Source organism: Gavia stellata, chromosome 1 (assembly GCF_030936135.1).
Source record: "Gavia stellata isolate bGavSte3 chromosome 1, bGavSte3.hap2, whole genome shotgun sequence".
Lineage (NCBI taxonomy): Eukaryota > Metazoa > Chordata > Aves > Gaviiformes > Gaviidae > Gavia > Gavia stellata.
The window spans coordinates 96374075-96401437 of NC_082594.1; the positions used below are offsets into that span (position 1 = coordinate 96374075).

Consider the following 27363-nt stretch of genomic DNA (forward strand, 5'->3'; position numbering starts at 1 on the left):
TTTTTTTGTACCTTAGTGTATGAGCAGACAAAACGTGGTAGAGCTGATTTTTGTAAAACAGCAATGCTATCTGTAGCTGGGGCCTTCATGTGCTGTTGTGATACTACTTGTATTAATCTCAGCTTTCAGTATATTCTGTATTTTCTAAAGAATGAAAAATTCTGATCAGCCTTAAATCTTTTTGCAAGTAACGTAATTTAGAGCCCAGGTCGATGTGATCTTGCTCTTTGTTATCTCAAATGACCGGAAGAACTATGTGATGTTGTACTGAACCATGACTACGCAGGATTTGACTCTGGTTAGGATGGAATAGTCTCTAGATGATGAAAACTATTGTGAAGTGATAAGGAAAGAAACATTTTTCAGAGCCATTGTTTGTTGTCCTTAATAAAAGGTCTATCACAAGTTATGCAAGTTCTTTGTTGCAGCTGTTGTGTCAACTTACATTTTAATTATAAGCTACTATGTTTTTCCTTGCTTTTTAACTTGGTTTGGACAAAACATTGGAAAATATACCTTATGCATTAAAACTGCAATGTAGGAAGAATGACTAGTGATACTTAGATGGCCGGTAGAAGAACATTATTAAACAACAGATACATTCTTAAGATGATGCAACATTTATTTAACATATTGCTCATTAAATTGGTAATTCATTTAAGTAGAACAAATTCACGTTTTGTTTAGGAATTGAAGAAGAGGCACTAAATGAGTAGGGCAGGTACCATGACACTACCTTTCCTGCCACAGTCAGATAAGGGAATTAAAATAAATTGCTGCTTCTGAATAATTTTGGCTCTTAGTCTAAGGGTGAGTTGTATTACTCCTTGAAACGCACATTAAGAATGAGACGTTGGGTTTCCTTCCTTTGCATATATCAAAATCTTGGTATTTGATTATCCCTTTGGTGGGACCTCTTGCTTTGCATGTAGAACTTAAAGGAAGATTCCCTTAGCTTTGGAGAAGGGGTACCTCTTGGGCGACACTATTGCACAGCACTTGCTCAGGGGATTGAGCTGAAATGAGAGGTGAAGTTTCCATTGCCAAGTGGCATTTACTGCAGAAAAGTGCCCATGAAGTTGCACTTACATGTCTGTATGAAGCTCTAGATCTGTATAAGTTGTCTTTTCTTTTGCTGGCTAGAAGCAGTTAAAGCTTAAAGCTCTATTATTTGTGTTATGTTGGCCTCCTAACCTGTCCAGCAAGTTAACTGATTCATTTTTCATATATGTGTCCCCTTGTTGTGTGTCCGTGTCCGTCCGTCTCCCCCCACCCCCCCGGCCCTCGCAGCATTTCTAGCTCTGCTTATCTTAAATTCTGTATGCACCTAGTCCCCTGTCACATAAGTGTTGTGATGTGTGAGCTGTCGGTCATAAGTTTGCATGTAGTGATACGAAAGGATGTGGGCGAGGGGGAGGCACGTACGTACTCATTAATTCTGCAAAAATTAGTGTCAATGTTTATTTTCAGTATTACTAATTTAATTCTCCGCCTTTCCTTAAGTCTGCTACTCTGCTTTTCAACTAATATACAAACAAATATGCAAAAAGAATTAATTATGGTAATAGCACTTTTTAATATACACATATATTTTGGAATGATCCTCAACAGTTTTCTCTTTGATGCTATCATGCAAATATTTAGTGTTTTATTTTTGTGCATATAGCCTGAATTACCTGTGGGGAAATAGCTTTAATTTAGTATCAGCTACTTTTATGCAGGCACTATGTAAAAGCCTTTGGTTTTGGACTAGTGTTACGTCTGAGCTCTTAGAGGTCTGAGTTACGTTCTGTGTTCTCAGTGAATGAAATGTTGAGCCTTCATACCCTATAAGCATATATCTGAACCACTGCAAAAGCTTTGTAGATACGGTTACCCAGAATTTTCTCCAGTGAGCTGAATTTAACTGTCCTGTGAGACTTTGCCATGTGTAACAGGTGTAGGCCGTGGAATTAGTTTTATATTTACTTTCTGGAATGAAAAATAACAGAAAGTGTGTGGCTGGAATGGGGAGAGGGAAGAAGGGGCAGATGGGTGGCAGCAGACTGTGAGTAGTGGGAAGATTTCTAACACAGGAAAGAGTAAGTAGCCAAATAGTGTTTCTGGGGGTGTCTCAACAAGGTAGAGAAGACAGCCCAGGTATGCAGCAGGGTCAGAGGTAGCATATAGCTTGGGCCACATAATTAAATCGGGAAGGTACATGCTTATCTTCCTCACATGTTTAAAATTACTGTAACCAGTGGAAGGAGGATCTCCCAAGACCTTGGGAAGTAGCCCACATTTGGGACATAAATGTCTCCATTAATTATGCATTCTAAATATAGGCCTCTGAAATATGAAAGGTTTTGCTTCCATCAGGCTATGTGGTAGGTGAGGGAAAGGAGATCACAGGATGGAGAAGGCTTGCAATGCTAAACTTGGGTTAAGAAGTACACCTTTTAGTAGCATTCTTTTTTGGTCTTGACGTGGCACTAAATTGCAAACCTCTTACTGTCGTGGAGCAGTGTGTGATACTTGCCTCACCTGCAAACCTGTATGTCAGATACAAACTGAGCAGTTGGTTGCGTCTGGCACATGAGGTCGTGGAGTAGGTGAGTGCCAGTGGTTGTAAATGAGTCCTGGAAACGAATGAGTTACAAGCCTAGTTTTTTGAAGGGGAGTTTTGAATGCACAACCCACAAGTCCCTTTAAACCATAGCAGAATTTTCAGGACAGGGTAGGGATATTTGAGAATTGCACAGTATCCTTTAGCTAGGGGCGGCTTTGCCATATGCAGTCCCCCTGGAATACAACTACTTTGTTGTAGTAAGAGAAAGGATTATTTCTTTTGTCCTTCCCCTCCCCTGAAAATTCCATGTTAACAGCACAAAATTTTGGTTTAAGCAGCGAACTTCATTCTGTGGTATCTTGCGTCCTTCCAGACTGGTCTAGCAAGACTTTTAAAACTGGGGAATGAAATTGTTGTGCCTATGGACATAACTTTAACTCTGACTTCCATGAGTGACACTCCCTCTTTTTAAGTCTGTAATGCGTATGTGCTCATTTTGCCACTGTCTGCAACTGAAGAGGAGCTGCCCATGGCATTCCTATTGTTCAGTTCTTAGGTTGCTTTCCAGAAGACTTAGCTCTGCTTTTTTCTACACTTTTTTTATTCCCATATCTGATGATCTACCTCTCTACACCAACTTTAAGGTTTGCATGTCATCCTCGTCTTAATGCAACTGCGGATGGTCACAGTGGCTTAGGTGTCCCTGAGCCTTCCTCCTGCCTGTACAAGGCAGTGCTAAATAAATCACAGTGGTTTTCTTGAGGCACACAAGTGTTCTTTCATTTGATCATGTTAGCAGTCAGGCTCATGACATTTCTCAAGGGAAAGTCTTTCTGCATTGCATCACTATCAGCATAGGAATTCATACTTTCTTGCTTAATACCTTGACTGTGGAGTACAGCTACCCCTTATGCAGCTAGAGTACTAACAGCTGCTGCCCAGTGACTGTTGTCAGATCTTCGTAGACGGAACTGTGGTAACATGTATTTCCTGTTTTCAGGATGTTATTTAGTTGCTCTACACCTTCTGGAAGGCCTCACACAAGATTCCACTTGCTAACAAACTATGTGTTAAATTTTATTGACAAAGGTCTTTTCAGTTAGCATTTTTATACTTAGCATGTCACTCTGAAAGCCTGTTTTACCAACCCAGAGCTAAGGTTTCTATGTAAAAGGTCTATTACATTTTCAGATAAACTTTACAAAAATAGTGATAATATCACTGTCCATAGCTTTTACTATAGTCATACAGCTATAGCTTTAGACAAGGATAGCTTTTTGATAGTGAAGGCAAATAGTAACATTGGGACATCAACACTGAAAATAGCACTTTTCAAATTCTAAAATACCATGCCAGATTTAGACTTGGGTTGATGAAAATGGGTAGTAAGTTAGTTATTTGATTCTTGGGTCCTGAACAAAAATGACAGCAGAATCCAACTGTAATGCTGCATTTTGCTGGATCTGTTTCTTCTTTTGTCATTTGCTTCTGATCTTGTTGATAACATTTCTGTTTTGGAGAGAAAAATTGGCATTCCTGGGCTTTATGAGAACTAAGAATATTTCAAAATAATAGGTGACACTGGCTGTTTATATATATTTTGGAAAAAAGATTAAGTCTGAGTTAGAAGCCTACTAACTAGATGAATGATGCAGCAAAAAATAAATTGCGTGCTTTTACCCGTTTGAATGTGGATGGCGAAACATCTTTGGAAAAAAAATGCTGTGAACAATTACTTGGAACATACTGCTTTTAGAGAAATTGAGATGGTAACGTAGCATTATAAAACTTTTTAAAATACCTTTTCTACTATAACCACCGTAATTTCTGTATGCCTGTTTTTCTTGTAGCATATTATTGATAGCTGTTGAGGTCAGAGGGCTGTTCATTCTTTTGGTACTATAGTATGGGTGGCAATGTATGCTGGGCATGAGACATCAAAAGTTATTTTAAAAGTGATACCCAGTCTCATTTCTGTTGGTGTTTCGGTTTGGTAGGGACGGGTTTGGTTTTGTTGTTGTTTGTTTGTTTAAGTTATTCATAAACATTTTTTTTTCTTCAAAACCATTTTAATTTTCTACATAAAGTTTTGGAAGCATATCACAGAACTTGTAATGCTACTGATTTTTTGTGAATATTTTACTCTTTTTCGTTTTTCTTTTCTGGGGAGTTGCTGAACTAAAACTTCTTGTCAAATTTAGGAGAAAATGATTTTGGAAATGAATTTTGAAAAGCAGTTACCTTTGTGTAAAGGAAAGCTAGTTTGTATGAGGACGGGAAGCTTCAGTTGTTATGTTAGGTGATACTGACATACCTGCAGTGTGAGTACTTGTTTTGTTAGACCAATGCTGAAATTAAAGCCGAAATATAATCTGAAAGACCACAATAGGTGGGTTTGGTTCTTAATAAATTAAATATATCTGCTAAAAAAAATTGCATTCCTTCATTAATTAAAATTGAGATTCTCTAGACAGAATCCGAGCACTGAATCCCACATGTATTTATGTTGTTGAAGCTGGACAGATTTCAAATATTGTCTGTATGTTTTGGGTCTGTAGTTATACTCTCCACTTACAGACAGTGTGTTTGCCTCCTGTCTGGACAGTAGGGATGCTGTAGTTCAAAATCTTAAGAAGTTAGTTCAATCTTTTACCCGAGCTTTCCCAAATACTTTTATCCAGAACTGCTTCAAGAGCATAAGCCCTTTGTTTCACAATTCAGCTCTTTATAGTAAGTAATTGGTATTGGTCTGTCGCACTCAGATAGAAATTGCTTTCAGAAATCCTGTGTAGAGTCTCTGAAAGAGAACAGAAAAGAATACGTAGGTTTACACGCGAGTTTCCAGCTGTTTTTGAAGCCTGTTCATTCATGTTGCAAGTGGTTATGTCGCAGATGCATAGATACTTAAAAGGGCTCTTTTGCCTCTACTGTTTCTGTTTAAATGCTATGCAAGATCCTAATTTTCTGATTCTTCAAATCTTTTTTAAATTTTCAGTCCATATTTATACACATTTGTTTGTCAATGTTGTTGTTAGGCTGAAATAGCTCTTCTCTTTCCCTGGTGTTTGTCCTGTTGGTGCTTGTAGAAAATAATCATACTAGCTTTTGATTTGCTAAGTTAAATGATTTAAGCTTTGACTTCCTTTTGCAAGAGAGACTCTTCTTTCCTCTTATCCCTGTAGTTCTCTTCTGAATTTATTTATCTTTTCTGAACACAGGGAAATTGTATAGAATGCTGTAGATCACATCTGCTGAGATGGTATTAATATTTGTGCTTTTAGAACAGGTTGCTCGCTGTCTCTTCTACTGCAAGAGCTTGGGAGCATCTACTGAAAGTACCAGGAAGCAAATTCAGAACAAATGGAAGATGGTTCCTTGCAGTTAATCTGTGAAACTGCTTGCTGCCGAATATTGTTCATGTTAAATGAGTTTAAAAGTGGTGGGGCAAATTAATAGAAGGAAAATCCATTAAGAGCTGTTAAGAACAGCAGTACCACCTGTGCCCAGGAAGTTTCTAAACTTAAATTGCTACAGTCTGGGAAAGTATTAGGAAAAATATTATTATATGCTAAGCTTTTTCTTTTGTTTCTTTTCCAAGAATGTGTGTTCATGTAAAAGCTGTGCTAATCTTTTATTATTGCTGTTTTAGTACATGTGCTGTTGAAGTAAATATGAAGGCAGGATGCTGTGCTAGACTGACTATTGGTCTGACGTCTTACCTTTATCTTTGTTGGAAATTTATCCTCTGTTGAACTCCAGAATCGTGTATGCTTTTTTTCATCTACCTTATGTTGGCAGCATATACTCATATTGGGTTTGTTGCCTCATAATCCAATAATTAACGTGCTTGAGGGTTTTTTTGAGTAGTTTTAATAAGCCTGTTGCAGAGTTCAGGATCTTATATGGTTGTTTAATGTTCTACTGCTACATGCCTCCTAGATTTACCTTTGAAAAATCTATCTGTGGCATGTGGACAGGTGTGTTTTCAAGTTGTAATGTCCTCACCTCATTTATAGTTGATAGACCTAAAATAATACTGTAAATTCGGTCCAAAGGCCAATATCGTATCACTGCAAATTAGGGAGATAATGATAGGCTACCACCAATAAGTGCACTTAATATTACAGCAGTTCACCTTTTATGTTGAATTTTGTGCTGCTTTGACAGTATTAAATACCTGTGAAAATGGATTTTAGGTAGAGCTTGGTCTGACTAGTAGGAAAAAGGAAAGCATGTTGAACTGTATGTGAAACAAGTGCAGAAGTCTGTGATCCAGAGTCTCAAATCTCATTCCATTACTACACAGAAGGAATAAATTCTGACAAATTCATTTACGCCTGCTGCACCTTGTTCAGTGTAACTGTACTGTTAAGTGTTACGGCAATAAGGAGAATGGAGTTGAGGTTCTGCTCCTTTTAGTCTGCTTAGGTGTGAAAAGGACTAGCATAAAGTTAACAGCCAGGTCTTTACATCTGGAGAGGCAAGGAAATAAAATTAACAGAAGCTGCAAATGTGATTTTAGTATTGCACAAAGACTTTCAGTTTTTCAAGTTATGTCTCAGCAAAAAAAATTTCGAACATATTTTTAGTATACTGTATTATTTTCTTCTTAGCATAAATTAAGAGTCAGGTCTGTGCAGTTTGTCCTATTAAATTTTATGCCCTCAACTTGTAACGCTTCAGGTGTGCTTTCCCCTGTCTCCTGTGTTGATTCTAGGACTTCTTGTCGTCTCCTTGGCTCACTTGCATGCCTCCTGGTTCTACTTTTTTTGCAGGGCTGGGCCTTCCTGTCTTCAGCTGTCAAAGACTCCACTTAAGGAGCTCTTCCACATGCTCAGCATGTGGAGAGGAAGGAGCAACAGATAAGAGAGGAAGCCCCCCCCCCCCCCCCCCCCGCATCTGCTGCCCTCTGCCTGCCTTCTCCCGACCCCCGTCAGCGCTGCCTGACCCTGACTGTGCTGGCTGGGGGAGCTTGTTCTCCCGTAGCTGTTTGGTGCTAATTGACCAACAAGTTGAAAGCAGTTGCAGCCTTTCCATGCGCTGAATAGCAGCACATACCTCACTAGTTAGGAGTTTTTCCCTGTAAGCCACATGCATCTCATGAGATACCAGTTCTCCATCTGTGGCCTGAAGACAACATAAATAATCTCTCTTGTATGTGCAAGTGTTATTCACGTTTCCAAGCTTAAGCATAAAGCTTACATGCCTCCTGTTGCTTCCACAGGACAGGCCACAGGCCATCCAGAATGATGGGTTTTGCTTTTTTTTGGATATAAATAAATCTGTGACTGCAGAAGGCTATGAAAAATGAACCTTTTGTACTACAATTGACACTTTAAAATAAAGGGATTAAAAAGATTGATATTTGGGACTCACTTGCATGCTACCCTTTGCCTTTTATGATTAATTGACAATGTCTTTGATTTAAATTTGGTGCGTTTTTAAATGTTCGTAAACTCTCTCACCTTTGTATTTTTTCATCCTCCCCAAACATTCTCTGCAGAGGACTAATGACTTGTTCTCTGAGTGACTGGCATGATTGAAATGATTATTATGTGGAGATACTATGTATTGGGTGAGTAATAATGGGGAGGCTGTTGTGCTGCCACATGGAGTGGGGATGGAATGATAACGCTGTGAAGAGGGTGCCATCATTCAGGGCTTAAGTAAACTGTGATCTGTCTACTTCCCTTCTCTGCCATTGCCCCCTGACGAAGGTTTCATCACTCACTTGTACGTTCCCTCTTGCTCGCTCCTTTATTCTGTCTGAGCTTTTATTTCCCGCTTCTGTGGTTGTGCCCAATGTGCTCTTCATAACTTTATTCAGTGTCTAACTCTGTCGTGCTTGGTTCATAGATTTTTGTTTTGTTTTGCTCTTTTCCTCGTTTCCTCTCCAGGGGAATTGCTTGTTCATGGTGACATACTGTTTTGACATGGATTTTTCTACAGTATATGGTGGGATTTTAAGTATATTAATGAAGGTGAATGTAAAAGTGTGTGGACCTTTCCACATACCCTGTGTTGATGACATATTTTTTCTACTGATGATTAATTGCACTCTTTGGGACCAATACTTGAAAAAATCCCGTCTTCCGTGGAAAGAAGCTTTTCTTGCATTGAGAAGTGTTCTTATTGATTACAGTTTTCACACTGGTGTATTCTGGCAATTTAAAGATCTTTTATGATCAGGCCATTGAGTCCTTCAACAGTGAGAGCAGAGTTGCTTTGAAGGTGAATTTAACCTTTAAACAAAGATAGATTACGTTAGTGACAGTGAAATGGAAGACATGGGTATGCCCCATTCATTCAAAACCTTAAAAAAAAAAAAAAGGAAGCCAGTCAACTTTTTAGTGTTAAGGAACTGTCTTTTTAATGAAAAACTCTTGGGTGACTTTATGCCCTGGATCACTGTCTCGGTGCATTTTTGCAGCCTTAAGTTGGTTGCATTTTGGAAATTATATTGCCTGTAAAACTGCTCAAGTTACTTCTAACGTTTTGCATTAATGTGTACTTGAAATTGATGACGTCTGTCACTGTAAACAATATAGGAATTGATCCTTCACCTAAAGGCCTGAGTTATTACAGCTTCAGTTGAAGAGTCAGATACTTAACTTACCAAAACACCTCATCTTCTGTGGAGTGAATCCTGTGGAAGACAGTATGTTCATCAAAAATAAAAGCTTCTCTTACATGTCTGAAATGTATATCATTCAGTTATTTCTATCATTATTTCATTTTAAATGCAAACCCTACAGTAATCTATCGTAAGGAGATCTTCAAAGGTATTTGGTGTATTAATCACATACACATGCTGGTTTATAAATGGCGACAATGGCATTTGAACTTCCTGATATTAAATGCAGTACTGCATGTCTGTTCTTTTGGAATACTTTGTCCCATTTCAAATCTCTGGTGATGGAGTTTGCACCTCAGTGGGTTTATAAAATGCTTTCTAACAGTTTGATTGTTTAAAGATTTTTGCATTTTCTCTCTGGTTCTGAGAGACAAGCGGTGGTTTTAGTGCTTAGACATGCTGATTTAGTCACTCTGAAAGCTTGTATGGGTGCAACACAAGATAAATGCCGGGTTAGAGATTTGGGTTCCATACAGTGGAATTCCACTTGCATTGCACAATTTTTAATTTTTAGTCTAGAAATAGATATTTTTTTAAGAAATAAGATGGTCATTAGAGAATTTCTGTGAAGTTTGCGACTGGCAAATGTAATCAACAGTGTAAGCTCCCCCCCCCCCTTTTTTTTTTTTTTTAATCTGAGAAGTTTAGCTATTTTAGAGGATTGGCCTTTGGACACAGATGTGTTGGGGATGTGTATTGCTTTTCCTGAAGTGTAGAGACTCATTTTTGAGGCAGTTTTGTGATAAACTCAAAAAATTCTATAGTTAATCATGGTTTGAAGATGAGGATGCTGTTTTCAGGTTTTAAGTTATTTCACAATTATTTTTTAACCTATGCTATTAAAATTGAAATCTAACATAACTTTAACCACTATTTTTTTTTTTTTTAAATTAGAGTTACATATTAAGGAGTTAGCTGTGGCTGGTTCTAGAAGCCCTTGTTATTGAGCACTGTTCTATGTATGGTTTTTATTGATGGCTTGTCCACAACTAGTAGAATATTGTGCATTAAGTAGTAACTGAAGATTAGGTCCAACAGAAGGTGATATTGTACCTTTTCCAGCTGCGTATGGTAGAAAAGCGTATTTGCAAATACTTCTGTTGAAAGGAATAGCAGCATGATGGATCTGAGAAGAACTCATAATTTAGGCTATCTTTGTTATTGTTCAACCAAGGCAGATGGTGGTGTGGCCCCAAACTCCTCAATACCTTCCTCTAATGGATTGCATTCTTTTTTATCCAGTTGTTTGTTTTAAATCACAAAATCCACCTTGTCTGCACAGGGTCATACTGTAATTGTGGGTGGGGAAAGGATAGGTGGAAGCTTAGTCTCTGTCATTCTGCCTCTGTCCTGCTGTGAACGATCGTGGTGACTTTTGGCTTAAGAGTGAGGTTGGTTGACTCTGGAATCTGATATTTAAGGCACTTGCTATGAGTATGGACAACTCGCATTTAAATCTTTGCTTCAAATTAGACAAGCCCTGAATCTTGGTATTTCCTATCCTAGATGTATGTCCTTATTAGACGGGTTTAATATTTTTTGGTGAAATTTTTGACCTCCCCCTTCCCCCCCCATGATAATAGGATTGATTTCTGACCTGCTGTACTTACTAGGAGCTGTGTCCTTTGAAGCAGGCTGTTTTCTAGTTCAGTAGTATTCCTGAAAATACAGAGAAATACATGGAGAATTGGTTTTAAGCTTGATACATGCTTTTCCACTTGGTATTTGCTAATGTCCATCTCTATATCAGATGTCAAATTTGATAGGGCTGGGGAAGCATTATTCAAGAAGGAGGTCTTCTCTCCAGCTCCAGTGGAATGTTAATGAAAACAGTGTGTGTTGACAACCCACATGGCTATTTACCCCTCAACTGTGGGATTCTTTGGGATGTGTTGCCTGTGAAAATTCAGTATGAACTTCTATTTATCAGAAGACTCTGTTGGCAAGTTCCTGAGTAATGTTTGTGTATTGTCATCTTACTTGGTGTTTAGTGCTTATTGTGGGGCAAGTGCACACTAGTAGCTGAAGTGCAAGTCCAAATTATTTTGTAGTGCATAAATACCAATTCTGAAATCTATATGAATGTACCTCTCACACCCATTATTGCTGCATGGCGCAAGTAGACATTATTTCTTTGCTGGAATGAGGTACACTAGCTCTTCCATTCAAAAGTGGTACTGAACATCAGTTGTGTGACTGTATCCAGAGGACTGTATTCCTCTTATTTCCTCCTGGCATTTTTTTTTTCATTCAGTGATACCTGTATGTAAGATTTCGGTGATATGATGGAAAATCTTTTGTGGGTCACCCTTCCTGCTATAGTGGTTATGCTAACTTTAGAAGTACCAGCATGCTGAGACTCTTTGAAATAATGGTATTTCAGTATTTGAAACAAGGTTCATTCCACTTACCTGTTTTTTATCCTTTGGGTCTTAATTTACCTTTATCAACTTGATGTCTCCTGTGGTGCTGAAAACTCCATACTTCCCATCCTGTTGGCATTAGTTTTTTACACTTTCTTCGTACACAGCTCCTGACCCATTTTCATCTCCATTCTTCTAAAATAAATCTTCTTTTCCTTATATTTTCAGACTAAGTAACCAAGAATATTTATTTCTGAATATCGGCCCACCTCTGGTGTTTGAACTCTTTTGCAACTGAATTACAGACTGCAGGTTTAGCAGAGCAGAGCAATGTGGTGGTGGTAGTTTTTTAATGTTTTATAATAGTTGCTCTTCTATATCACCTTGTATTCAAACAACAGCACAGAAAATCATTCTATTTAGACTGAAACTAAGTATTTTCATAAGTATCTATTTGTTGTGTCAGTTTTTGTAGACTTTTTCTTATGCATATGTAGGTACATTGTTCTCTGTTTAATACTTTTTTTTCTTTTCCCCCCAAGCTGCTTTATTCATTGCTTCATTGTCATCTTTATGCTTGGTAGCTGGTAGTCAGTGTTACATTTCCAAAGACTTGTGTTTGGATCAGGAGATCTTTGCATAAATAGCAGTTACTCAGATTTAATATTCGGGGTTTTTTCTTGGGTAGAACAGGCAGCTATTAATGCAGACTCTGGCTTTAATTGGTCCTTTTTTTTTTTTCTTTCTGTGTTGTTTTTAATGGTATTTCCAAAGTTATTTACCCAGTGAAATAAAAATCAGCTATTTGATGCATGGTATCTTACTAAAATCTATATGAAAATCTGTAGCCTCCTAGATAAAAATGGTTTAACGTTTTCAAAAAAGATAAGTTTATCTATCAGAGGTAACTGTCTAAATGTTCTAAAGCAAGTATGACATGCTTGCACCTCAGCTGTGATGTTCTATGTTGGTATAGTTAAGAATTTCTAGAATGAAATCAGATTTAGTACTCTTAAATTTTTGTATATAGTGAACTATTCATTAGCTGTAGAGCAATTGCTAAATTAAGGTGCTGCAATTCTACTTGAAATAGAATTATTATGGTAAAAATAACAAAAATATGTTCCTATAATCTCAGATAAAAATCAGCCATTTCAATTGCCTATGAAAAATCTACTGCTACTTTAAAAAAAAAAAAAAAGTTAAAATACCCCACAACCCAACAAAGTATGCAGGATTTGGAATGGTGAAATTCCATACAAAATTTGTCATAATCTCCTGAGTCTTTAGATTATAAAACGTTTTCAGGGACAGAATAGAGAGTATTCTGTTTGCTGATAGTTTAGAATTTGTTTTAATTTCCTGTATAATGTAGGTGTGTCTGTACGTACATAGACCTCTATATTTGTAAGTATATCTTACTGTAGTTAAAAGAAGTAACGGGGGGGGGTTGCACCCTAAAGGTGATCTCAGAATTAATGCAGTGATTCGCTACATTAACTCCAGTCAACAAATTTTTCATTAAAATGCAACTGGTTATGGACAGTGTCAGTTGAAAATGACTAAGCTTTCTATATTTTTCTTTAAGAAGCCTACACTATTGAGTTTACATCTGTCTGACAGAAAACACTTGTAAAGAATGTCTTATAGTTGATAATGAGTGTTCTTTATTCAGTGGTGGCAAGTTGTTTTTTTTCCACCCTTTGCTAAAATGTCACATTTCTCCATTTATCATTGATTTGCACGTATTCTATTTTGTGATCTGTTCTGCAGTTTTGTGCTTTTTATGAAGCAGTATTCCTCATTTTTCAATGCTAATTGGCTTCAGGAAGAATTATTTCTAAATTACTAGTGGCTCCTATTCGCCATCTGATTGTAGCATTTGTTTTGGTGATACTAATTCTCCGCAATAAGTTTTTAAATTATTAGACTTTTTTATTTTACTGTTTGTTTCTTATAGTGATAGCATATTTCTTTCACTCCAGTCGCTAGAACATTTTTGGTTTGTGCTGTTTCCCTTTCAGCTAGTTTTCGTGTTAATTTTCACCTGTAAACTTAGCAACCTTGACCTTACTTCTGCTCTTTGCTGCTTCATCACCTCTCTTCGACTTCCAGGTTATGCTGAAGATGTAACAAATACTTTTTTCAAATGATGCCTATGGTAGACAAGTCCTAGACCACAGTAGTGGCTTTTAAAGAAAATAAATCTTAATTGTTATCATCAAGCTGTGCGTGTAGCTAATGTGTGCAACTGCTTTTTTTTTTATTGCTTGCATTGTTTATTCTTGTGTCACGTTTCATGAAGCAGTAATCATAGGAAAATAAATTGGCCAAAATTGATGATACATTTCTTGAGAAATGCATGAGGAGGATCAGTTTCCATTGTTCTATACTACTTACTGTCCCTGAAATGATAAGGACTTTGATCCTTAAATATTATTAGCAGATTAGAGTAACTTCCTGACATTCCAACATACCATAGAAATTTTGCAAGAACAAAGTTACTGAAGAGCCCACCTCATGTTTTTCCTTCTTGAGGCCTAAGTCTTTTGGGGCATTAGCATGTTTGTGTCCAGCACACTATACTTCTAACACTCTTAATGAGGTTTTTGTATAATATAGTCCATGTTTGAAATACAAGGAGAATAAACTTGTGCTAAGTTGAGAGAGAAACTTGATAACACAGTATGAGCTTCACAAAGAGAGAGAGCATATAAAGAAGTTTTGAAAGCAGTAGTGGGAATTCATATTGAGAAAGAAAGTAAGGGTAGCTAAGAGTATTGTGCCATCCATACTTGATATGAGAGCCTTCAGTGGAGGATCTGCTGAATTAATATAGGTTATCTTCAGTCAAATATGAATTGTATGCTTTTCTCTGCAGAAGTAAATGAGATGTTCTTTTAAGTCATCTGTAGCCCAGGTCGTAGTGTTTATTCAGCCAGTCATTGATGGGAGGAAAAAAAATAGTTTAACTTCTGAAGAATACAGGTGTCTGTCTTTCTTCTTGCTTAGCTGAAGGGAGCCTTGTTTAGACTTCTGTGGTTGCAGAGCAGGAGCTAGAACTGAATCAGGATGTTCTCAGGATGGTAGCTGTTGTCATTGTTATTAGAAAATCACGTGCATTTTGGTGAACTGTGGCATGGAGAAAGGAATGGAAGAGAAGCCTTTCAGAACAACCTCTTCTGATACTGAGGTGGGGAGAATGAGCACAGCACATAACATAAACTTCTGCTTTTCTGGTCTGTAGATACCCATCAGTCTGACTGGTAGTAGACAGCATGATCATCACTTCAGTGTCTATGAAATTACTTTCTTTTCCAGAAGGGTAAAATATCTCTTAAGAGCTAATAAACATTTCATTTCTAGCATTCATGTAGTATGTATTTAATTTGTGAAGAGTCCACTGGTGTCTCTGTCTTAGATTTTTTCACGTGGAATTTTTTTCATGCTTCCTGTTCTCATTACCTGCTTGTAAAGCCCGTCCATTCAGGTTATTGCTTTCTAGAGAAACAAGAAAAAAGAAGCAGGAACTGTTTGTTTCCCTCCCCGCCCCACCTCTCCACCCCAAATCCCCTGCCCCAAAGGCTTATCTACATATACAATAGCGTTTTCTGTTGTGAACTTTAAGGTTCTAGGAACATCTTGAGGCTTTGCATTTGTCATTTTACACTATGTTGTCTGCGTTAAAACACTACCAATTTCTCGAATGGTTAATTTATTAACCCAGCAAAATTCAAATAATTTCTTTTACTTTTATTACTGCCCAGCTGTTGCCATGCTACCAATTTATATTGCTAGTTTTTTTGTTTTCTGTGGTTGTCAGTGTTTTTCCTATGTTTTAAGTAAAAATTTGCTGACTCAGTGCACTCCTCCGTTTTCATATCGTTAATATATTAAAGAATTAATAATTAACATTTTGTCATGTTTGGCCATTTAGTCCTGCTACTTTCATCTTAGTCAATCATGCTTGTCAAGAGTAAGAAAGGACATCATTACATCATCTTTAATAAACTATTCAAAAAGCTGTATTGATTTCTTTCTTTTTTAGTACAATTGTTTAACAGGAGTTTGTACTGTAAAATACAAATAATTGCAACCAGTGATAATGGTGAAGTTCTTTTCTTCATATTAGTTGAAGTAGAAATAACGTCCTTCCTTCTCTTCTATGAAGTAGAGCTGTAATATGTATCAGTGACTTCTGTGTACAATATTTAGAATTCTGGTTTTATCTGTTGGATTGGTGTGGGGTGTTTTTTTTGTTGTTTGGGGTTTTTTTGTTTGGTGTGGTTTTTTTTTTTTGTTATGGTATGGTCCCAACTCTAGGGTCTTGTCTTCATGAAAAGAAATCATGTTAATAGCTAAAACTAGCATTTGCTTTATGATGTTGTTCTTGTTTGTTTTGGTTTTTCTGAGAGCAGGGGGTGGGGGGGAATGTTCTTCTCGCAACAGAGGGAAAAAATATTGCAGTTCCTTTCCCTTTGGAATAGTAAGTAGTGAACATACAGAGATTTGGTAGTGCATTTTAAAAATGATAACGGAATTACTTTTTCCTTTTGTGAACACATATGAATGTTTTGCTAGCTTTTTCCAAGTTGGCAAATAACACTAAGCCTTTTTCTTCTTCACTATATAGTATTTAAACGTGTCCTAAGAACTGGTGGTTGAAGATGTGAAATCAGAATGCCCGCAGTCATGAGCTATGATGTCATAAGAGGGAGTTTGTAACTGTCATGTCAGAAGTGTTGACAATGGTGTATTACTTCAGTTTACTTCTACTCAAGCAGGTGGCAAACAACATGAGTAGTGCTATTTTTTGTGTGTCATATAAACCAGCTTCTTTTCCTACAGCCATTCCTGTGTTTGTTTCCTGCTTCTGCTCTAGTTGCCACACTGTGAAGCAGCTGCGGGTGATTATTTTGCCAAGTTCCTAAATTCTTCAGGTTTCTCTTTTTATCTTCATGCAGTCTTGAACAAAGGGAAGGAAGCGTATGACATCGTGTAGCAATCATTCTTTTCATTTCAGGGTCTTTCTCTTTCTTGTTAATTTGTCAGTACTAGCAATTCTCAAGGCTGGCTCCATTGAGTGCACTTACAGATCCATACAATGTGGAGAAATAACAATACTTAAAATCCTGAGGGGTTTTTAACTTCCTTAGAATTCTTAGTGTCTCAGGATGATTTAAATTGGTTGCACAAGTGGTGGCCTAGATGGCCTTTGCAGTTACAGATCCACTTAAATGAGATCTTTTGATTAGTCCTTCAAAGAAACCATATACAGATATGTGTAGTTGTGACCTCCCTCTTCAGAATGCTTTTGCATCCATTCATTCAACTAACAGAGACAAATTCTTACCTATGCAGAAAAATACTTGCTCCTTTCTAAAGATGCTTATGGAGGGGTTTGATGGGAAGAAAGTTTCTCAACCAAAACCAAAGTTGGATAAATCAGTTTGTCTAGGTGAATCTGTTCTGGTTACAAGGAAGAACAAGAGCCACAAACTGACCAGTCTGCTCATCCTCTAGAGACTCAGAGGCTGACTGTGGTGTTCCCTCCAAGGAAGTAAACCTTGCTCATGGTTTCTGCTTCATTTTGTTGGAATGTGCTAGAAGAATTTTAAAAATTCACATGGAACAACCTTCACAATATGTTTGCATAAATAGAATTGTTTTCCTGATAATGTTGCACATAGGTTAGAGATCAGCTGAGAGGGTGTACATAATGGTGTAGCTGAATTGCTCTCACAGCGTCAGTTAACTGTAAGTTAGCTGTAAGTTAACTGTTACTTAAAGGGGAGGTTCTGTTTTGCAGGTCTGGTGACCTGTGCCTTGCCTTCTGCTAGCCTTAGTAAGATGGCTTAGAGGTATCTTCAAAGTGTGTTCTAAGGCAAAGGGAAAATCTGCCTTGTTGAGAATTGATCTGAGTTGTGTGAAAGACTTGGGCATAGCTTTTTGTATCCCTACTACATGTAGTGCTTCAGATACTCGTGATATATCTTTTAATGAGGATTTACTGAAAAAGGAGTTGGGGAAATGTTAAGGGTCCCCGGATGCTTAGCTGTTTAAGTGCATATGTTTTATAATTTCCTTGAACATCTTGTATAGAAAAATTCTGTTACATTTGTTCATAAAGTCAAGTTCCCTTTAAATACCTGTAGCCATCTAAGTGCCGTTTGCTAAGGCAAAACTCACAGCATGAATGAAAAATTCTGCAGCAGTTCTTTGATGTGGTGGCAAATACACGTCTCAATGATTTCAGAATATGACCAAATAGCTACAGTTTGAAATATGTAATTTAAATGGTTTTAGTAAATCATTTTAATACCACACATACACCTAATAGATTTAATATAGATGTTACCCATTTTGCTGCAGTTTTGCAGCAGCTTAGCTTTGTTTCTGAAAACAGCCACAAAATAAGGCTATTCTGGACTTGGAAGTAGATGAATGTAATATATCTCAAGCTTGGGACAGAAACTGAGACCAACTCATCTGGTTGCATACATGGCTTTGTGTCCACTGACTACAGCAAGGCCTATCTTATTATGGCTTACCATTTAAAAAGTAATTTAAAAACTAGCATAGCAAGGTAAAAATGGCAAATTAAAATGCAGATTAGATCAGTAATTTGGATTCTCCAGAGGTGTGTTTTAACTATTTCTTAACGTTTCCTCATTTTGTTGTTGGCATTTCTCATTTCGAGGATTAATACAAGCGTATACGAAGTAAATCACAAATATGGGCAAGACTACTTAAGTATTGCAGGATAGATTGATCTCTGATCTTTTTTCCCCTTTTGGATTTCCAGTTTTAATAAAATGACTTGATGAAGGTCTTTCATTACTGTAATTTATTAAAATCAAGCAGTTCATAATTGCAACCAAATTTGAAACATAGTCAAACCATGAGTTGCTGAAAGTCATGGATTAACCAGCTTCGCTGGAAGTCTGTCAGGCTTTTTAGAACTGTGAAGTCTTCTGCTGGTGCAAAGGATCTTCCCTCCCATTTAGGTTTATTCAGCTACTTCATTTTAATGGCTAGTATGTTCAAAATCAAGAAACTGGAAGTTCAAAAAGTCGGGAAACCAATTTTATTTATTTATTTATTTATTTCATTCCCAAAGTGTAAATAGGGTCATGAGGTAAGAATATAACAGGTTAAAGATCATGACCATTAAGGTGAATAGAAAGTATCGGTTCAGTTTATTAAAAATGTGTGTTTGCAGTGCAGAACATACTTTAATTGTGTGTGCCGCTTAAAAACTTCTAGGGCAACTTTTCTCAAAGTAAGATTCTTTTCTAATTGGATTAATGTTTCTAACTTCAATTTTACTTGGTCTACAGTAACTGTGTAGTAAGTAGAAGGTAGTAAACTGCATTTTATGACATGATAGAGATATGTGAAAAGAGTCAGATCTTGGGAAATACATGCTAAGGTATATAAATTGCCTAGGCAAGCACGTTGAGGTAGCATATTCTTCAGTTCAGCAAAAACTAGTGAAATAACTGGTAGAATTAACTGTCAATCCTTTAGAAAAAACAAACACAGAATGAGAATGAAATCAGAGAGGTTTCTTGCAGATTGGAAAGAATAAATAAATAAAATAATTTTTTTTGTATTTCATTGATTTTTAAATTAAAAATCATTATGTATGTTAGAGGATTGGTTTGTGTTTGGGAAATCGAATGTTTCTGGAGTGCACAAATAAACCAGAGAAAACTTACTGTTCATTTGTTGTCGATCTGCATTAGAACCTGTGAACTTCCAAATCTGTTCTGTTTTAAATACTACATTTCTTCTTCGAAAAGTAATGCTAACTACAAGTTTTTGAGAGTGTTGATAGACTTCTCACCTTGCAGAGTAACAAGAAACTTCGTTATTTCTCAGAAAATGTGTAGAAAATGTACTACATGCTTTAGTTAAATACAGTATTTTGAAAATCTTGTATTTCTTTTTCCCAGGCTGTTCGCTGCTATGAATCGCTAATTTTGAAAGCTGAAGGAAAGGTCGAGTCTGATTTCTTTTGTCAGTTAGGTCACTTCAACCTCTTATTGGAAGATTATCCAAAAGGTAAGTTTTTTTACTACTTCTGATAAATGTCATTGGGGGGATTTTCATTTGATGTAGGTGACAGAGTAGAATGAAAAACATTTGGATAACTCGCTGTTTTCTCGGTTTGTACTGTATTTCAAAGCCCATAACAGAAGACTGATAATGTCTTTAAGAAAACAGTTTCATTCTAACTTCTCATTCTTTTGTTGCTGCTGTTGTTTTTTAATTAAAAAAAAAAACAACCCACAAACCAAAACCCCAAAACACTGCTGGTTCAGGTATGAGTATGAAGTTTATTTAGTTTATACGGTAGTACCACACTGCCTACTTAATTTTTCTGGTTCATTACATGACTGTACAAACAGTTGAACCCATGCCTCTGATGAATTCCTGTGGGGGGTGGGAGACACAGCTGCATAGGACGAGAGCCCATCTTAGACTGGGCTTGTGCTTTCATGTATGTTCACAATCTCAACAGGTAAGGCTAGGCTGAAAGTGTTAATTCAAAGGCAAAAATCTGCACTTAAAGTGTGTTTCAAGTTCTGTTTCAAAAACTAAGTGGAAGATTGGGTGTAGGCATTTGGGGGTGGTGTGTGTGGCTTTTTTAGGTCTCTTGTTTCATCAGTCTTTGAAATGACTTAAATGTTTATTGCCATCATTACAGCCAGTGAATGTAGAACCTTATGTACGCTTAACGCTTTGTTGCTTGTGGGTCAGTAGAGTGGTTTTGTGATAGTGGTGTGGATTCCCAAAGATACTCTGCTGTGTTGCTGACCAGGACATAGGGCTAGATCTTCAGCTTGTCCCATTTCCACTTTATGTCACGCTGGGTGTCAAGCCCAATGTCTGATAGCTACCTCCCTTCCAGTGATTGTGGGAGGTATGGATGAGTAGAAAGCCTTTTTGGATCTTACTCTACCTAGCTGATGAGAACAGGTCAGACTATTAAATTTTTTTCATGGGATGTCTTTTTTCATTGTTGTTGCTTTTTGGTTTTAATATGAGAATGCAATTCTGTTTGACTTTGTGTAAGGAAACAAACAACACATTCACCCCAAAAATGTTTACTCCCACCCAGCCTTTTTTCCAAAAACATAAAAATACCAGTTTACAGTTGCCTTGGGGTGTGGAAATCGGGAAATTAATTATAATGGTGGTAGTTCAAAAGCACTGCTTAGTGATTCAGGCTAGCTGTGGACCGTTTCATAACAGTGTGTCTATGTGTCCACTTGTTCACTATGTCTAACACAAAACAGTGTGAGTTAGGGTTCCTGGAAACCTACCTTGCCTTCATATTTTAGGTGACAGATGTTTAGATTTGATATTACTAGAGAGTAATTTGCAGTTACCTAAATTCAGTATGTAAATTTAGAAGGCTTTGAGTGATCGAGGCATCTGCCTCTGTTGAATATATGGGGCGCTTAGGGACCTTAGTACCCATAACCTGTACCAACATCCTAAGAACCCAGAACTTGCACCTACATCCCATCCAGCTGGTATAATATAACCACTGGTGTTTTCGACTCCAGAGATATCGAAAAACCTGAAGGGAACATGGCTATAGAATTTACTGAATAATAGCCTGATCCCATGTTTTGTTTTTATTTTATTTTGTTTTATTTTTATTTTATTTTTTAAAGAAAATTCAACTACACCCTCTGCAAACAACTTCTACTGTTGTTTCTGACTAGCCTAATAAAACTCGGGAGGACGTGAGTGTAGTATGGCTTACTGGATGTATTTTACTTAGCAAAGACAGCACAGGATTGTGGGCTGAATTGTATTAACTCTGCTGTTCAGTTGATAACAGTTAAGAGTGACAGGATTAGGTGTTGCTGTGGATTAGAGGTGCGGTTTACTGGTGGAGAGTCTGTTTTTTCTTGTGTATATAGTTTTAAGAACAAGCATAAAAAATACAAATGATGGTAGAAAATACAAGTTCTCCAGAACTGCAAACAAGTATGAGGAGAACTGTGTGGGAAGAAACATTTAGGCATTAAAAACCTGAATTGAAATGTTTATTACTTTCTTAGATGCCTGTTTAAAGTCACATCGCAATCATGAAAGAAGTCTCAAGAAGTGAAAAAACTTTGTTAGTAATGAAGTATTAAAAAAAAAAAGGGGTGTATCTGTATCTTCAAAGAAATGGGGTAGTAGTGAAAATAATACTGGAGGAATTTTAATTGATATGAAAAGGGAAGTTAAAGGGGTTTCTTACGAAGTGAGGGACGCATGTTCTTGTTCACAAGTTGTTGCACTCCAGTACCAAAGACCGTAAAAGTATTATCCACAACGCAAAAAGGCACAAATGTGCTATAATTAATTTACTGCTGTTACTTGAAGGAAGTAGAATGCTGGTGCATTGCGTTACAAATGTAAAGTAAAAAAAAATTATTCAATTCTATAAATTCTGTTACTTTTGATTATCATACATTCTAATTGCAGTTATAGTTAAATTTCAAATGCTTGGGAACTGAAAAGTAAAGGTAGTTCAGAAATGTTTTGATCTCACTAATGTATATTTTATCCATTTTTTGAGTCCTGAAGTTCCAGAAGTGTAAAATGCTGAAGCAGGATGATCTTCAGAACTATAATCTGTCTAGTTTGAAGTTAGACTTGGACAAAGTTGTGGAGAAGTTGATGTATTTAATAAATTGGATGTAATGAATAAAATATCACAAGATAGCAACATGACTAATGCTGAACAACTTTTTTTTTTTTCCTTGGAAGCCTATTATTTATTTAATTAAATATCATTACTAAATGTGTACACCTTTTGTATGTAATGTAGAAAGGTGTCTGTCTTTGTTAAAGGCAAATGTGATAGTGTTCTTTATTTAAAAACGTGTGCAATATAGTTTGTGCAAAGTAGAATAAAATTGTTATTTGATTGCAGAAGTCCAATCAGTGATTAGATGAAGCAGTGCTTGGTTGATAGACATCTGTTAGGTTTCATGTGTATAGTTTCTTCTGCTTTGATCTGTCTCACCCTTTTTTACAAATACATTGACAAACATGGATCATTCAGTTGGGTGTTATTTATTGCGTGTTAGTATTTTCATGTAGCTAGTAGCTTCTTATAAATGTAGTAAAAAAGACTGTAGGTGATTTCTTTATAAGAATTAGGACTCATACCCCAGAAGAGGGACCTTGAGAAAGATTCATGGCAGGTTACTGCATGTCATTATTGGAACTAACCAGGCAAATACTACCCTTGCTGCAGATGGACAGGGAATATCAGTTAGGGGCAGGCCACCTTTGAATGTAGAGTAGGTTGATGGCTGATGCCTTGCTGAAGTCTAAGTACCCCTAGCATATGTATTTATATTTTTAAATGAAACCTGTTAAATATTGTAGTAATTTCTCTTGAAGTATATTATGTTTTCTATCAGTTGTGGCCACTGAAGTCTAGACTTAATAAGCTTTTTGTCATAAAAAAGAAGTATTTGTCTCCAACAACAGTTGTGAGTTTACATCAGGAATTACTGGATGAAGTTCTTTCTCCTCTCTATTATATGTGAGGTTAGGCTACAGTATCACAGTGTTTTTTCCTAGCCTTTAAAATACCGGAAGCTGGTCTGCAGCTTGTAGTTTTCCCAAAATGCAGTATGTTTGAATTGCTATTGTTAGCTAAAGGGTTTTCTCTGCAGCCATGAAATTGACTTGTCTTGTTAGTTACACTTTGCTACTGTTAGGAGAGGGTCCTAGGCAAGGTATCAACCTTTTGACACATTTTGAAATGCTGTGAGCCACTGACTTGTGTTCAGACAATTGTAACCAAGGCAGATTAATTCAGTTTAGCAAGCATATTCAAGGTGGTTTCTGTGCCCAGCTTTTGTCATCTTGATCATTACTGGTCAGAATTTGGCTTCAGGATTTCCCAAAATGAGAACATTAGCTCCTCCCCGTCAAAACTATTCTGTTTCCTCAGTAGCATTTTCTTAACTCTAATCTGATGTCTTCCTCCTTTTTTGGCAGCTATTCCCTGGCTGTTCGATTGTTTCAGAGGTTTCCAAACCTGTTGTTCCCTGGGCGTGTCTTTAGTGGCACCCCCTGTCTGCTTGTTGCTGCTCCCTGCTTTGTGCTGGCACAGCTGAACGTGCAGCTGTGTGGGGAACTGATCCAACTGAAAAATAACCTAGCAGAAAAAAGTGACGCAAGTACCCCAGAATGTGAAACCTCAGCCTAAGGTTTTGCCAGAGGAGGTTGATGAGTTGTCATGTAGGATTTTGGATGCTGGCAGCATTGTGAATCCAACTAGGACTCCATGGTGTATACCTGTGAACTTCGTTTGCTGCTGCACTCTTTGGGAGAGCCGGGATTTTATCAGAATTATTGTGCTGCTAGTCTTGGAGGAAACTGATGCCATATCAGTAGTCGGAGATCTTAAATTTTTTTTTTTCCATGACTCTGGTTTCCATAAGGAGTACAGAATGTAGACAGTGATCTTAAAGTTTGGGTTCTAGTTGAATGCTGTTTAATTAGCTCATGGACTCTGACATCACTGGTGTTTTCCTTAGGGATCTTTATATCTGTTTTGTAGAAGGGTCATATATATTGGCTATGTTCCAGCCTGTGACTTGGAGGACAGCTAACAGTTGCACAAGTGGAGACATACTTTTATCATTTGCCTCCTTGAATTGCTGTTCTGTAAGCAAAATTCCTGGAAGTAGAAGTAGATAATGCAATTAATGAATGATTTGGGAAAAACACTCAATTACTCTCATCGCAGTTACTAAAGCGCAATAAATAGTGCACTAAAATAATTCTTATTGCTGTACCCAAGTGATGATGACATTTTTTATGTACTATGTCAGAACAGTTTTAATAATACTTTGATTGTAGATAGTGACCGCATTGTCAAAAGCACTAATACAAAAATATTGTAAGTAATTTATAAGTGTTAGTTAGTCTGAGGGCATTTTTTAGTAATTGTTAGGCTAAAAATTAAAACAAAACTGAAAAAAAAATACAGGATGTTTATTGAGGTTCTTATTTACTAAGATACAGGCTAAAACAAAAATTTAAACACTTTTTTTATTGTTCTTGTGTAAAATTGTTTGGTTTTGAGAACAACTCCCAAATTTGACAACGTACATATGTTCCTTTGTGCTTACAATTCCAGTCCTGTAGAGAATTTCTCTGTAGTGGTTAATGTCTTAGTCTTTAAGGACTTTGAAGGAAAGTACTGTCATTAGGAAGCATTTCAATGCGCTACGTTCTGAGGTAGAGAGTAGTAGGAGTCATCTTATGAGATGTAAGAGAAAACTTCCCAGCATGGATAGGGCTGGGCCAGTTGCTGCAGTGTGGCTGATGGGCTGTCTTATACTGATGACTCCTGAAGAACTAGAATGGATTTTAAGTAGCATAGCAGTCTGAATGAGTTGAGGAAGAGGTGACTGTGTTTCAAGTAAGTGCGATTTTTAGGTTTCAGGTTTTTTATTTTGTTGTTTGTAATTATTAATAACTGGCAGAAATTGGGTTGCTTGTATTTAGAGCTGTTTATTTCATCCTCAGGATGCTGTTATTAAATTTTGGGCAGTTTAATTTCAGGTGGTTCAAACCATTATGTGAAATTCCTATAGAAAGAAATAAGAATGTTATGTTAAGCTTAGAACATTACAATGTTCTTTGTAAATAGTGGCAGGGGGCAGGGGTTAGCAGTAGAAGATTGTTATTATAGAATATGGCTCAACCATGTTTTTTGACTGGTTGTCTGAAAATTTTCACTTTGGGCAGTGTTCTAAATAAACACTTAATTGTTAAAAGTCATTTTGCAGAATATGCTCTTTGAAGGATTTTTGAGCTTCATGTGATTCCATTGTGTTCCTTCACTGATTTTCTCAACATTTTAAGACCGTTCATAGAGTTCATTATCTAAAGGATTTCTGTAACAGTAAACTCCTTGTCAAACATGTATATCTTACATGTTTAATACTTCCTAGTCTCCTCTGCAGCTTGTCATTGGACATGCTCATGGAACAGTGGTCTTCTCACCACTTTGGTACGGCATTATATCTCCAGATGAAGATGTGTAGTTAATAAAATTACTTAGAGGACTATTTGGTGATTTTGCTTTCTTAAATGTATGATTGTGTGGCCTTTGTGTGTCTGCCTTTATTCTGTGTTAAAAGGAAGACATGCTTTAGGTTTCTTTAATCATCTCTTTGGTACTTGCAGCACAAATCTCTGGAGGAAATGGAGACCAGCCTCTTTCCTCAGGCCTTGGAACAAAAGACCTGAGCTGCGTTTTGCTGCTCTAGCTTCCATATATTTTTTTGGTCATTGGCACATCCTTGGAATTTCGTCACCTTTTGATGTCTTTAATTTTATGGCCCAGCAGTGTTCATCTTGCTAGGTTAAAACACTATTGTGGACAAAACCTGCACTATGTAATAAATAAGCTGGTTCCATAACCTGCATATGTCTCCTAGGTGTTTAATGAACATTTATTTTTCCTGGAAGCATTGTCAGATTTAAAGCAACACATGTCCCCTTTCCTTGCTTCCCTTCTGCAGGTCTTTAGCTAGTTTTCTATCTTACTATTAATTTTCACATTAGGTAAGCACTAAGAAATGTTAGTGCTTGTTTAAAAATTAGCATTAAGAAAAGAAATTTCTATTTAAGAAAACAAGTATTGATTTACATGAAGAATATGGAGCTTTGAGTTGTTCTGAAGTTCTCTTTTCAGGGGTATGTAATCAAATTAATGCTTGCTCTCTTTGAAGTTCAGCAAGCCAAAAATCTGTTAGTCACATTTAGCCTTGTAAAGTGCCACTAGATGGTGTCAGTATCCAGTTCACTTTTTCCTTACTCAAGCACTAAAATACTCAAACTGCTCCATGTTTGCATCACTTTCAAAGGCCTCTTAAATTTTCAAGTATCATAAAGTAAGTTTGTTAGAGCAGATCATAAAAACCATCCTTCTGTGACTGTGATTTGTGATCAGATGTGCTAAAAACATCTAGACTGAATTACAGAATCACTAAGGTTGGAAAAGACCTGTAAGATCAAGTCCAACCATCAACTAACACCACCATGCCCATTAAACCATGTCTCACAATGCCTCGTCCACACGTTCCTCGAACACCTCTAGTGAGGGTGACTCCACCACTTCCCTGGGCAGCCTGTTCCAGTGTTTCACCACTCTCTCAGTAAAGAAATTTTTCCTAATATCCAGCCTGAACCTCCCCTGGCACAACTTGAGGCCATTTCCTCTAGTCCTGTCACTAGTCACTTGGGAGAAGAGACCAACACCCACCTCTCTGCAACCCCCTTTCAGGTAATTGTAGAGAGCGATAAGGTCTTCCCTCAGCCTCCTCTTCTCCAGGCTAAACAACCCCAGCTCCCTCAACCGCTCCTCATCAGACTTGTGCTCCAGACCCCTCACCAGCTTCGTCGCCCTTCTCTGGACACGCTCCGGCACCTCAGTGTCCTTCTTGTAGTGAGGGGCCCGAAACTGAACACAGTATTCGAGGTGCGACCTCACCAGCGCTGAGTACAGAGGCACGATCACCTCCCTGCTCCTGCTGGCCACACTGTTTCTGATACAAGCCAGGATGCCATTGGCCTTCTTGGCCACCTGGGCACACTGCTGGCTCATATTCAGCCGGCTGTCAATCAACACCCCCAGGCCCTTTTCTGTAGGGGAGCCTTCCAGAATGATACCCACCTGTCATTTTGCTCCCCATTTTCACCTCACTTGTTTGTTTAGGTTATGTATTTAGACTGTGGATATGAAGAGAGATTGTCTATTGTATTACTGAAAC

At 37.3% G+C, this 27363-nt stretch overlaps 1 protein-coding gene across 10 annotated transcripts in view; it reads left to right on the forward strand.

Moving 5' to 3' along the window:
- The window catches only part of KDM6A (lysine demethylase 6A), a 157682-nt gene that overhangs the window by 13570 nt on the left and 116749 nt on the right, over positions 1 to 27363 (forward strand). For all 10 annotated transcript variants that reach the window (XM_059815342.1, XM_059815270.1, XM_059815286.1 and 7 more), the window contains exon 3: positions 19504 to 19612. In XM_059815342.1, coding sequence (XP_059671325.1) covers positions 19504 to 19612 — 109 coding nt within the window. The remainder of the gene's footprint in view (positions 1 to 19503; positions 19613 to 27363) is intronic.